This window comes from Daucus carota, chromosome 4 (assembly GCF_001625215.2).
Source record: "Daucus carota subsp. sativus chromosome 4, DH1 v3.0, whole genome shotgun sequence".
Lineage (NCBI taxonomy): Eukaryota > Viridiplantae > Streptophyta > Magnoliopsida > Apiales > Apiaceae > Daucus > Daucus carota.
In genome coordinates, this window is record NC_030384.2 from 36,867,081 (window position 1) to 36,878,968 (window position 11,888).

Sequence of the window (11,888 nt, forward strand, 5' to 3'; positions counted from 1 at the left end):
TCTTATGATAATGATAAACACATCAACCAAGGGAGTATTGCCAGCTGATTCTGGATCAGACCAAGCTGACCAAGGGTGAAACCTTTTCTTGATTGTAGGGTGATGAAAACCTTTTCTTGATTGTAGGGTGATGAGAATTTTGTGAGCACCTAAGAAATAGATTTACTTTTTGAGGCACTTGCTACACTGAGCTTATGATCACAACTTTAAATGCCTCCAGCACATCAACTAGTAGAGATTTATCATAAGTAAAGGCTTCAAATGCCTCCATAGTTGCAAACTTGCAATCAATAGACTTTCTACACTCTAAAATAAACAGGAGAAGGGTTCTGAACCCACTTCACTTCCATTACATGGATAAATTATTTGCCACATATACCTGGAGATTTCATATCATTCTAATGGTCATCTGTATGCACTTCATTCTCATTTCCAAACACCCCATAATTCATAATTTGACAGGATTTTGCTTAGAAGTAATGGTAATTTGCAAGACAAATTATGTCAAGCATAATCTAAAAATAACTTGCCATGTCTAGAAAAAACCATGATTCCATAAAATCATACAACAGTAACAAAGTTTAAAATGACTACCATACAAAATCACTAAACTGTCTCGAGCTTAACTAGGAATAAAAATACACAATCAGCAAGTGCCTTAAGCACACACTATCAAGCAGAAGGAGCAGCCTTTTGTTTCTTTGGTGCACGGTATGCACCAACAACACAAGCATGGTCCCTCTCAAATGGCTCGAGTGTAACCTGTTCAGAAGGCTTGAATTGATCTGCTTGCAGTTTCTTCACTTCTTGGGCAAACACTGCCTCTGCTGGAACAGTCGAGTCAATACAGTTTGCCTGTATTTTATTTCAAAAGATGGTAGGGAAACATAAGTGTATATACAAAGTTTTACTCGTAAATAATACGAGTGAAGATTCAAGATAATAAAACACCAACTGGGCTTAAGCACCTACAAAAAATCTATAGCAAATTAAGAGTACCTTGATTGAAATTACAAAATGACCTCCAGCTTTCAGAAAGTATGATGCATTCAAAGCCAAAATCCTAGCCTGCAAATAGTTTAATAGAGGAGATAATTACACATTGAACAAGGTCAAACCACGCCAGAAAAAATTGTTCCTAGTAACAAAACTACTACTAGTTTATGGTTCCACCACCCTCATTTGCTCCCACATCAATAGTACAAAAAAGAAGAGGCAAAAAGTTGATATAAGCTCAGGCCTTACCTTCATACTGCAGGTTTAAATAGTCTACATGCGGTGCCAAGATTATTCTCAATCACTGCTTAACAGCATATTACAAAAATCTTTTGAACTCTGAGCAAAATGCTCATGTGAGATTTTAAAATAATTTCTTTCAATTTCATTAAACAAAAAGTATCACCTTTAGCTACCTTACTAAATGCCTACAGGATTTTTAAAATAATTTTGTCTAGAACTTATAACACTCATAATAATATTTTGCATTTTCATATCTTTCAAAGGACATAAATGCATCAGAAACTCGGTTTTGCATCATCCATGCAGTCCTGAAGGGGAATCCGAGTAAATCATCATCAGCTTGCCAAAAGAAATATATAAAGCACAGAACACAGTGGCAATATATACATACATACATATATATATATATATATATATATATATATATATATATATATCTGGACTGTAAAACCATAAAAGCTTCACTATTTCATAAATAGTAGTCACCACAGAATCTTTACCAGAAATTTCAAAGCAGAGTAAAATATTAAAAGTTCAATGAACAAAAAAAAACTAGGAATGAAGATGGAAAATTAAAATAAAATGATTACATAAATGCATCAGAAACTCGGTTTTACATCACCCATGAAGTCTTGAAGGGGAATCCGAGTAAGCTCTTCATTTGCCTTTTGAGAAAAACAATGACTAGAAACATAAAACATAATCACCACCCAAGCAATACTGGGAACCAAAGTTAAGCTTAAAAAACACCACTACAGATAATCAGCTATTAATGAACTTTGGTACTTGTATAAACATACTTAAAAGCATTGTAAGGACATCACATATAATCATATAAGTCAATGCAGCCAGACTTTCCAATGTACCAATAAGCATTCAAATGTATCATACAACTCATAAAGACAAGAATGCATATCAACGACAGAAGTATACCTGATCAGGCTGAGCAACATCAGAAAATATAACATCAACCATTCCAACAAGCATTCTGTACTTGGCTGGATGTCTGGCATCCTCAATAATAGGTATAACATTAGTACGCTTCTTTGCCATGTTAACCAAGTCCCTACCACTCCTGTGAGAGAATTCAACTGCATAGACCACTCCAGACTACAAAATAAAGCCAGTAAAAATAAGCATTTGTAAGACAAGTCTATCAAGAACATAATAGTTTATGTTTGATTATGTTCCCAGAATATATATACTTTCTAGGGGATAAAAAATGTCAGACATCAGTAATAGTAGTGCTTACAGGTCCAACAAGATCGGAAACATGAGACACAGTTGTTCCTGAAGCAGCTCCAAGATATAACACCTTAGCACCAGGTTTCTTCATCCAAAAAGAAGAAAATTTAGAAAGCATTTTTAAATATTTAAACAACAAATACAGAGCATCTCATAAGCTACACACTTACAATCCAAATGTTGTCTACACCACCGAGAATAGCAGCAGCTAACTTTGATCTAAATGGATTCCACACCCTGTACTCAACCTTGGTTCCATCTTCATTCTGTTCCGAAAACAACACAAGCATTAATGAGCATAGCAATAACAATTAATATAATCCACCACTCCAACAACCACCAATATAAAAGTGCTGACTAACAAACAAGTAAACAAACAAACAAATAACAATTGTGTGACTATTAACAATTACTAACTAATCCAAATGATTAGTTTCAGCTATACAAATCACCGGTTCATACAATTCTCATTTTAAATAGATACGAGTTGTCAATCAACTAAAAGCCTTCGTATCGCAAAAAAAAAGATATACCTGAACAGAGACTCTCTTCTCATTGTAAACAGCCTCCCCGGGAACCATATTCTTAGTACAAAGCGCATCTTCCTTTCCCTTAGCAATAAACACACCTTCATGTCTATGTGGCTCCACCACGACTTTGCTCCCTCCTTTCATTCCACCGCCACGTCCTCCTCGGCCGCCACGGCCGCCGCCGCCGCGTCCCCGGCCTCTATCACTCGCACCTCTTCCACCAAAACCACCGCGCCCCCTACCTCGACCGCCTCCATCGCTCCTGCCGCCGCCACCGCGGAAACCCCCCGAACCACCACGTCCTGCAAATTTAAACAATTAAGATGATTTTACACGATAAGATTACTAAGCACTAATGATGAACATAATTATACGTTTGTTGTATCTATATACCTCTTGGTGGCCTCATAGTGATAGCAGCTAGATAATTTGGGGATTAGGGTTTATGAGAAGAGAAGAGAGCAGCTACTACTACTGCTTCAGCGAGTGATAGCTTTTATAGAGACGAAGACATAAAATAATTAGGGTTTAGGGTTTTGGTGTTTTTATTTTCTTTTCATTTTTGTCCACGTTTGGTGGGCTTTGAACAAACTATTCACTCTCGTCGGGCTTAAAAGCCCATGTTTCTAATACCTAAAGTTCCTTTAAATTTTGTCGTCGAAGGGCAGGAATTCAAGACGCGAAACACCTCCGCCTCATACCCTATATAGTTTAAAAAAAAAAAAAATATATACGAATTAATTAAATTAAATTACCATAATATCTGGAATGAGGTAGGGAGATTTGTCCCGACTGGGTTTCAGTATTTTATTAAATTCTTCACTTTTCATCGATGATAATATTATTGATGATGATGATGATATACTATTTCTAAAATATAGGCGATCAATATATATTTTTGTTAATATTTTAGAGATATATTTAAGTGTAATTTTTTTAATATATATATATATATATATCACATATAGTATATGCTAATATATTATATCAAAAGTATTTTCATATTTTAACTCTTATTTGAATAATAAAAAATTAAGTTATTAAGTTATATTTTCATTAAATTAAAAAAATTCGATAATTTTAAATAAATTTCGTACGGTATCCATCAAATTTTAATATTATTTTCAAATTATTATTTTCGGTTTCGGATACGAATTAAGATTTTCGAATTCAAATATAAGCATATTATGTTCAGGAGCGAGAGAGGGAAGGAAAAAGAGAGGGTTGAGGTTATTTTACAGAAGAAAATTACTTACAAAATTTGCGTATAAACAAAATATTTAAAATAGGGATTTAATATAAAATTTAGTATGGATCTATTATCAAACATAAAACATGTATATTTTCTATATAATTTTCTTATAAAATTTTCATTTTCAAATGTTGATATTTCGGGAATGATGTTAGCTCAGGTTATCCATCGAGTAAGGAGATAATTTTCTTGTCAGTCGATTAACATCATTGATATGAATTTTTTGGAATGTATCAGAAATTAATATGCGCAGGTAGATTAGATCAAATAGTATGGAGTTATGATATGTTTGTGAACCAACAATTTTATATGTTTAACTAATAATTGTCGTATTTGTATTTTGAATTTTACCTGTAATATCAACATCTTACTCTCTTTTTTTGACAAAATCAACATCCTATACTCTAATATCTAGCCAAACATTAATATGTAAACATATCAAATATTAAAATGTTTAACTAGAGTATACATGACAAACATTAATATGTAAACATATCAAATATTAAAATGTTTAACTAGAGTATACATGACAATGATCTTAATCATATTACAGAGAATATCTTGAACAAAAAATTACTTAAAATATAGATTACATGGTCATATCATTGATTACCCGCATGATAAAATTAAATAAACAAAAAATAGAATAAAGGAATAAGAAGAGCCTTTTGAGTTGTTCATGTTTTTCTTCATATTCTAAAAATAAAATATACTTATATATTATAATAATATTATAACTTGTTGTAATACGATCTTATGCAAATATGATTGTAATAGTTTAATAACAACTAAGTTTACATTATTACCAACTAAATATTTTAGTTTATTTATTTTTTCTTTTCTTTCTTCTCTTCTATGACTGGACCAACCGACACGATATCAATCTTTCCCACTTTCTTCAATTTCTTTACGAGTGTCACCAAGTCCATATCTCCGATGACTGTAATCATCTGTTCCTTTGTGTCCACTGAAATAGAGTCGATTCCTGTAAATTAACATATATCAATATCGTAATTTATATAAATTTTTTGAACTCTTTATTTTGAGTAAAATTCGGTAAAAATTTTACTTTTATTGTAATCTAATCTTTAAAAAATAATGATGATAACTTTAAACCCCCTTCCAAAACTCTCTTTCCATCACTGAAAATGATTTAATCGAACAACAAGTTAACTCATCAGCGATAAATTTAATAATTCTCTGAGATATAAATATACCATAACAGTCTGCAGCAGCTTCCATTGCCTTCTTTTTCGTCTTCTCATCGGTCATCGTCATAACTTTCAGTATCGCTATCCGCTGCATATAATTAAACAAGAATTGTAATTTTATGTATGACTAGTGTGTCTATACAGGCATCATATAATGATTGAAAATTATAAAAATAATTAATTTCATACCTGAGCCATTTGAGTAGATTTGTGGTGTAGAATTGGGTAATGTGCAGAAAAGTAAAGAGTTACACAAGGATGAAAAAATATATAAACATATATAATACATCTCTTATATAATAATACGAAAATATATAAATACCGGATATCAAAACTTTGTCAATTTCCTCTTAATATCCATTGTAGATTGTGGTTTCATATTTTGTAACTGACATCTGGATATAAAAATGACGTGCGAGGGACACGTGTTTTCGTTCTATTGTAAGCGTGTATAATAAAAATTAAAAAAATTAGACTTTATCTCGTGCTCATTATAATAAAAAAATCTTGAATTAATGTTTGTCTAGTAAAGTTGACTCATGTGTCACAAGCCAGATACAACTTAATATTTTTATAGAATGTATAGTGAAAAAATAAAAATAAAATAAAAAACATACTTTTATTAATCTCAGAAAATGATGTGTTGCGTTTATACAGGACACAAGCCATATATCGCTACTAGTTGTCTCACAGGACTACATGCTTCAAACTAATTATCATTTATCAACTTAGATATAACACAATAATCGTAAACTAGAATAGTTACTGCACTAACTACCCAATACACTTGACAATTCGTATATTTATGAAAATAATTAGAACATATGCTCTCTTGATGATGCTTCATTCCTTAATACTCCCCTTAAACTTGGTGAGAGGTTGAGATTGGACTCTAAAATTAAACAAAAACTAAAAATATTGTTTTTTCGAGTTATTTAAAATTCCATTAAAATGCTATTTCAGTAAGATGCTATTGAATTTTGTATATTTCACTAAGATGCTATCAAAATTTTAAGATTTGAATCCATTCAACAACATATTAAAATAAATTATTAATTAAAATACATATAAAAAAATATTAACTATTAAAATACATCCGTCCTGTACTGGAATACTTTATTTGTATTCCATTCACCTTGTAAGATTCTCTTTTCCCTTATTGGAAAAACATGCTTAATATTGACAAGAAAGCCCAAGTTTAAAACCAAGCACTTAAATCCGATTAATTAGACATAAGAAACTTATGCATGAAAAGCAAAATATGGATCCATAAGCCAGCTGAATACTTGTATCATGCAACAACTCCCCCCTAAACACATGGATCACACTCTGACTGCTTGACTCTGAAAATTATTCATTTAGCTCTTTCTCTACACCTTCTGTTTCATTCTTCAGAGTTTGTTCAGTACTAGTTACTGAGGTTTTTCACTTTGAGCCAAGAGACTGTGCTTAAATTATTTTAAAAAACAAAGAAAAATTACAAGGCAAGGAGAGACGAAGACGAACGCGTAGAAGAAGAAGATGAAGAAGCTTGTGTTTGTTCAACAGTTGAAATGTGGAAACTAGGAAGCAGCGAAAATATCAGAATTTCTTTATAGACATTTGATATACAAATGTGGTTTTTGCAGCTGGGGAGGAACCCCATTGTAAAATCTTCCCAAGCCTTTCTTTGTTTTCTTCTCCTCTGTGCTGCCATCTTCGTCTCTATGCGCTTGCTTGAAACTACTAATTTTGTAAGTCCAAAACAACTAATTGAATAAAAATTTCTTTCTGTGTGATAATTGATATATTTAAGTATTTGATCTAAATGAGCTTTATTTTTGCCTCTAATATGAGTAGGTCAACAAGGTAGCGGTGAATCCCATGAATTTGCCATTAAAATGTTCTAGTGGTAACAACACTAGAACCTGCCCTGCAAATTTTTACTTCACCGGATCCAGGAAAGATGATGATCAAGGCGTCTTAACGCCAAGGTGTCCTAATTATTTCCGCTGGATTCATGAAGACCTACGTCCGTGGAAAGAGACAGGGATCACATTAGAAATGGTGGAGAGAGCTAATAGGACAGCTAATTTCAGATTGGTGGTTCTTGATGGGAGGGCGTATATAGAGACATATCAAAAGGGCTTCCAGACCAGGGACAATTTTACGCAATGGGGAATGTTACAGTTGTTGAGGAGGTACCCTGGTAAAGTTCCTGACCTGGACCTGATGTTTGATTGTGTGGACTGGCCGGTAATCAGAGCAGCAGAATATGCTGGACCTGATGCTAAAGCACCACCGCCTTTGTTTCGTTATTGTGGCAATAGTGAGACACTAGATATAGTCTTTCCAGACTGGACATTCTGGGGATGGTAATTGTTTACATAGCTGTTCTCTTTTATGTCTGCACTTATGATTTCAATACTGCATTATCTTATTTTTGATGAATTGCTAGGCCTGAAACTGATATAGGACCTTGGGAGACTTTGTCAAAGGAAATAATTGAAGGGAACAAGAAGACGAGATGGAAAGACAGGGAGCCTTATGCTTACTGGAAAGGTAATCCAAAGGTAGCTGAAAAGAGGAAAGAGCTTGTAAAATGTAATGTTTCTGATCAAGAAGATTGGAATGCTCGCATATACATTAAGGTACCATGTTTTTATTATCTTCAGATATTAGATTGTCACTGTAACTTGATGATCCAAAGTAGAATGAGCAGAACATTTAGGTAGCAAGTAATGAAGTAAGTTATATACTCAGGACTGGGACAAAGAGCTGGAGCAGGGAATAACACAATCAGGCTTGGCGGATCAGTGCCATCATAGGTAAAATACTATTCCTTCCTGTATCTTTGTGTATGATATTCAGTTAATTACCCAAATCGAATCATATTCTTGTCATATCACACTGCAGATATAAAATATACATTGAAGGATCTGCTTGGTCTGTAAGCCAAAAATACATTCTTGCTTGTGATTCTGTTTGCCTAGTAGTTACACCCCAGTACTATGACTTTTACACTAGAGGTTTGCTGCCATTACAACATTACTGGCCTATACGGGCAGATGACAAGTGCAGATCTATCAAATTTGCTGTTGAGTGGGGCAACATTCATGAGCAGAAGGTACCAAGAATTGTCAGAAATAGCAAATTTAAGTACAGAGATACTTGACATAAGTAAACACTCTGGAATATATACTACCATCTTAAAAACCACACATACATAATGCAGACGAAGAAGCATAGTGTAGATTGGATTTTTTAAGTAATGTTTATGGCATTTTGTAGGCACAGGTCATCGGGGAGACAGCAGTTAAGTTCATTCAAGAAGATTTGCACATGGACTACGTGTACGATTACATGTTTCACCTGTTTAATGAGTATGCAAAATTGTTAAGGTATAAGCCTACGATACCTGAAAAGGCAGTTGAGGTTTGTGCAGAGACAATGGCTTGTCCTGAAAAAGGTTTAGCGAAGAAGTATATGACCCAGTCATTGGTGAATGCACCGATGGATAGGAACCCATGTACCATGCTTCCTCCATATGATCATCAAGGTCTCCGCTGGTATAATTTGGGGAAAGATAACTCATTCAAAGTAGTTAGAGGTTGGGAAGATAATTACTGGGAAGTTGAGCAAAATAAAAATAACGAGGGGCAGCTCCCATGAAGTTCTACTCTTTGTATGCTGCCTTTTTTGGCACAACATACCCCTGTATATAAAAAATTAGATTTAATATTTGAATGTTATTTTTAGGAGTTTGTAATTGTGAAGAAATTTAGACCATCTTTTAATTACTCCTATTTTTACCGTTATCTGGCTCCTCTTCTTCAGCAGGTTTATGTCCAGGAACCTCCTCAATTGTACTGATGCACCAAATTATCTCCTTGCTTCGATTATGACTTCCCTTCACTTTATATCACAGTAATGTTTTCTGGCAGCTTGAGTAGCTGATACTTTGTTCATCTTCCTCCTCTTCTTCAGCGCGTTTTCCCTGACATGAATTTAACAGGCACCAGCAATAGTTAAGATGGACAAAGTCTATGGTTGCATGTTTGATCTCGTAAACCAATACTTCAAACTCTCACAATACAATCCTGCCATACCTGCAAAGGCAGGACAGCTTGTTCTGAGACAATGGCTTATACTGCAGAAGGATTAACGTAGAACTTATTGACAAGATCCTTGATAAAAGGTCCAGAAGACAGAGATCCATGTCACTGCATCCCCCCGATGATCATGCTACTCCTAAATTTGTTATTCTGACTAAATGGATCAAGAAAACAAAGCGAGAGATGGGAAAAGAAACTAAATTGGGACAAATATCAAATCAACTAGTATTAGATGTATTGTTAACATATAGACAACAAGGAAACATCCACAACATCGAATTAATAGGAGATTTGTAATTTTTGATGAAAACTTTTGCAGCAAAAATATAATTTCCCTGATCACTGCAATTGCCTAAAGCAATAAATGGTTCATGACAGTAATTTAGTCAAGCAATTAAAGTATTGTATAATATATATGTGCAAGATCAATGAGACAATACTGAAGTGTCTTGAACATTACAAAAGAAATAATCAAAAGATCGCATTAGTTCTGCTACATGGTTTTGTATAATCAACATAGGCCAAAAGGAAAAAAAAATACAAATGTTCCAACCATAATATGCCGCTACAGTTGCATGGCAGCTGAGAATAAAGTAAAAACTCAATAGTTTCGCCCAATTTTTTAAATGGCACGTCCTTTTATGATGTCCAGACTCATCTCACTGGGATCTGTGACCTGCATCTCGACTTGAATTCCATCCAGCTCCCGCTTGAATCTATCCTTAGAGCTTGCATACACCATCTTATTTCTCACCCTGGAGGTATCCGGTGACCTAAAACAAGTACAATTCAAATGTACAAGTGAAGAGGAAAGAAGAAGGAATGAGGGTTTCCAACGCAAGGCTATTTACTTTTCAAACTCTTGATTTCCTAAATTTAATAGCTAGACATCTGATAAACGACGTTTCCACATCTTTATGTGCAGATAATCAAGTTAGTACTAGTTGAAATCTGACAAACAAGGTTTCTAGTACTATATGTGCAATAATCAAGTGAATTGTCATTACCAAGCAATGAAGAAAATCTTGCTTTTGGGGACATTCTCAGTCGAAGTGTAATCATAATCAAAGACAGCATAACGGCACTCATCAGCGGGAAGAGAGCCTTGAAAATCATCGTAGCTGTCGTTGGGGCTCCCGAGTTTCTCCACCACCACTTCCTGATCCTCAATTTTGAAAATAATGTATCGGTAGCATCTTTTTGCTTTTAAATCCAAAAACTTGAGCTTGCAATCATCTTCCACTTGCATTCCAGATGAGGCATTCGCCTACCAAACACAACCATCTTATAGCACATAAACCAACTACAGGAACCCCTATCACATAATACAAATTCTGATCCTCCCATTGTGATTTTTCATGCATCAATTAAAACAATCTAATTTTCACAATTCAGTATCTTATATTGATTTGAAGATCTGAAAATGACCGTTAACCTTACAATAACTCAATTAAATCTGTTCTGTCAAATACATTAAAGTGCATTACATCAACATTATTGCAGCATTCTAATTGTGCATAAATTTTATTAAATTAAGTATATTTTTGTGGCGACTATCTTAGAACAGATACTCAAATTGTAAGGCTATAAGCCATATTAGTCGGTAAAAAAAAGGAGTATATTTCTGTCAAATTATATGTCGGGCATGCTGACAGCGGGAAAAAAACACTGGACGTCAAAATATAAAATACCGTATATTACATAATATACAATGTGGTTGCATGCAATTGAGTTAATTAATATAATGTGCAACGATCTAACAGCAACGTTGGTATATAAGAAACAAAAGCATGGAAAGAAGATTAAATGGGAAGGAAGAGATGTACCATGGTGTGTGTGAGTGTGTGCAGAGAGAAGCGGAGCAGCTAAAAGGGGTTGTGAAATGATGAAAAGGGAAAGAGGGGGAGAATGTGAGAGAAGAAGAAGTGGAGAAAAGAAATGATAAGAGATCCTTGAAAGTTGGGGGGAAGAGGAAGAAGACATGAGAGAGAAGTGGCGGGGGCAGAGGAGACTTTTCTTTAAAAAGAAACGAGAGAGGAGTGGATTCAGGGATGAATATAGGGTTCACATATCTCTTCTTTTCTCATCCAAACATATATTTTCCTGCCAACTGCACTACCATTTTCTTTTTATTTAATTATATAACAGTCATAATATAATATAGATGGATGCTAGTTTGGAATAATCAATTATTAATAACATATATTTGACGGAAAAAATATTAGACGACAAATATATTAGAATGAATTAATTTTTTATTGGATGATATTATAATTTTCTGCAAATACATTAAAAATCTATGATTATGTGTTGACAT

General features: G+C 33.9%; 3 protein-coding genes and 2 non-coding genes across 5 annotated transcripts; 1 reads left to right on the forward strand and 4 right to left on the reverse strand.

Moving 5' to 3' along the window:
* Nucleotides 1–534: 534 nt before the first annotated feature.
* On the reverse strand, nt 535–3,633 carry LOC108219616 (rRNA 2'-O-methyltransferase fibrillarin 2). Its single transcript, XM_017393138.2, has 7 exons — nt 3,408–3,633; nt 3,018–3,316; nt 2,655–2,750; nt 2,492–2,569; nt 2,173–2,349; nt 1,000–1,068; nt 535–855 (listed from the first exon to the last, which is right to left on the reverse strand). The coding sequence occupies exons 1-7, from the start codon at nt 3,421–3,423 to the stop codon at nt 673–675; spliced, it is 918 nt and encodes a 305-aa protein (XP_017248627.1). The 5' UTR covers nt 3,424–3,633; the 3' UTR covers nt 535–672.
* Nucleotides 1,511–1,581, reverse strand: LOC135152499 (small nucleolar RNA snoR60). Its single transcript, XR_010291674.1, has one exon. It is a non-coding gene; the product is annotated as a small nucleolar RNA snoR60 (small nucleolar RNA).
* On the reverse strand, nt 1,835–1,906 carry LOC135152497 (small nucleolar RNA snoR60). Its single transcript, XR_010291672.1, has one exon. It is a non-coding gene; the product is annotated as a small nucleolar RNA snoR60 (small nucleolar RNA).
* A 3,073-nt stretch (nt 3,634–6,706) lies between the features above and the next one.
* Nucleotides 6,707–9,391, forward strand: LOC108218009 (uncharacterized). Its single transcript, XM_017390931.2, has 6 exons — nt 6,707–7,210; nt 7,317–7,831; nt 7,915–8,107; nt 8,220–8,284; nt 8,373–8,583; nt 8,748–9,391. Exons 1-6 carry the CDS (start codon nt 7,091–7,093, stop codon nt 9,126–9,128), a joined length of 1,485 nt encoding a protein of 494 aa, XP_017246420.2. The 5' UTR covers nt 6,707–7,090; the 3' UTR covers nt 9,129–9,391.
* A 561-nt stretch (nt 9,392–9,952) lies between these two features.
* Nucleotides 9,953–11,638, reverse strand: LOC108218872 (actin-depolymerizing factor 12-like). The gene is made up of 3 exons (XM_017392021.2): nt 11,398–11,638; nt 10,579–10,838; nt 9,953–10,344 (listed from the first exon to the last, which is right to left on the reverse strand). The coding sequence occupies exons 1-3, from the start codon at nt 11,398–11,400 to the stop codon at nt 10,194–10,196; spliced, it is 414 nt and encodes a 137-aa protein (XP_017247510.1). The 5' UTR covers nt 11,401–11,638; the 3' UTR covers nt 9,953–10,193.
* Between the last annotated feature and the right edge of the window lie 250 nt (nt 11,639–11,888).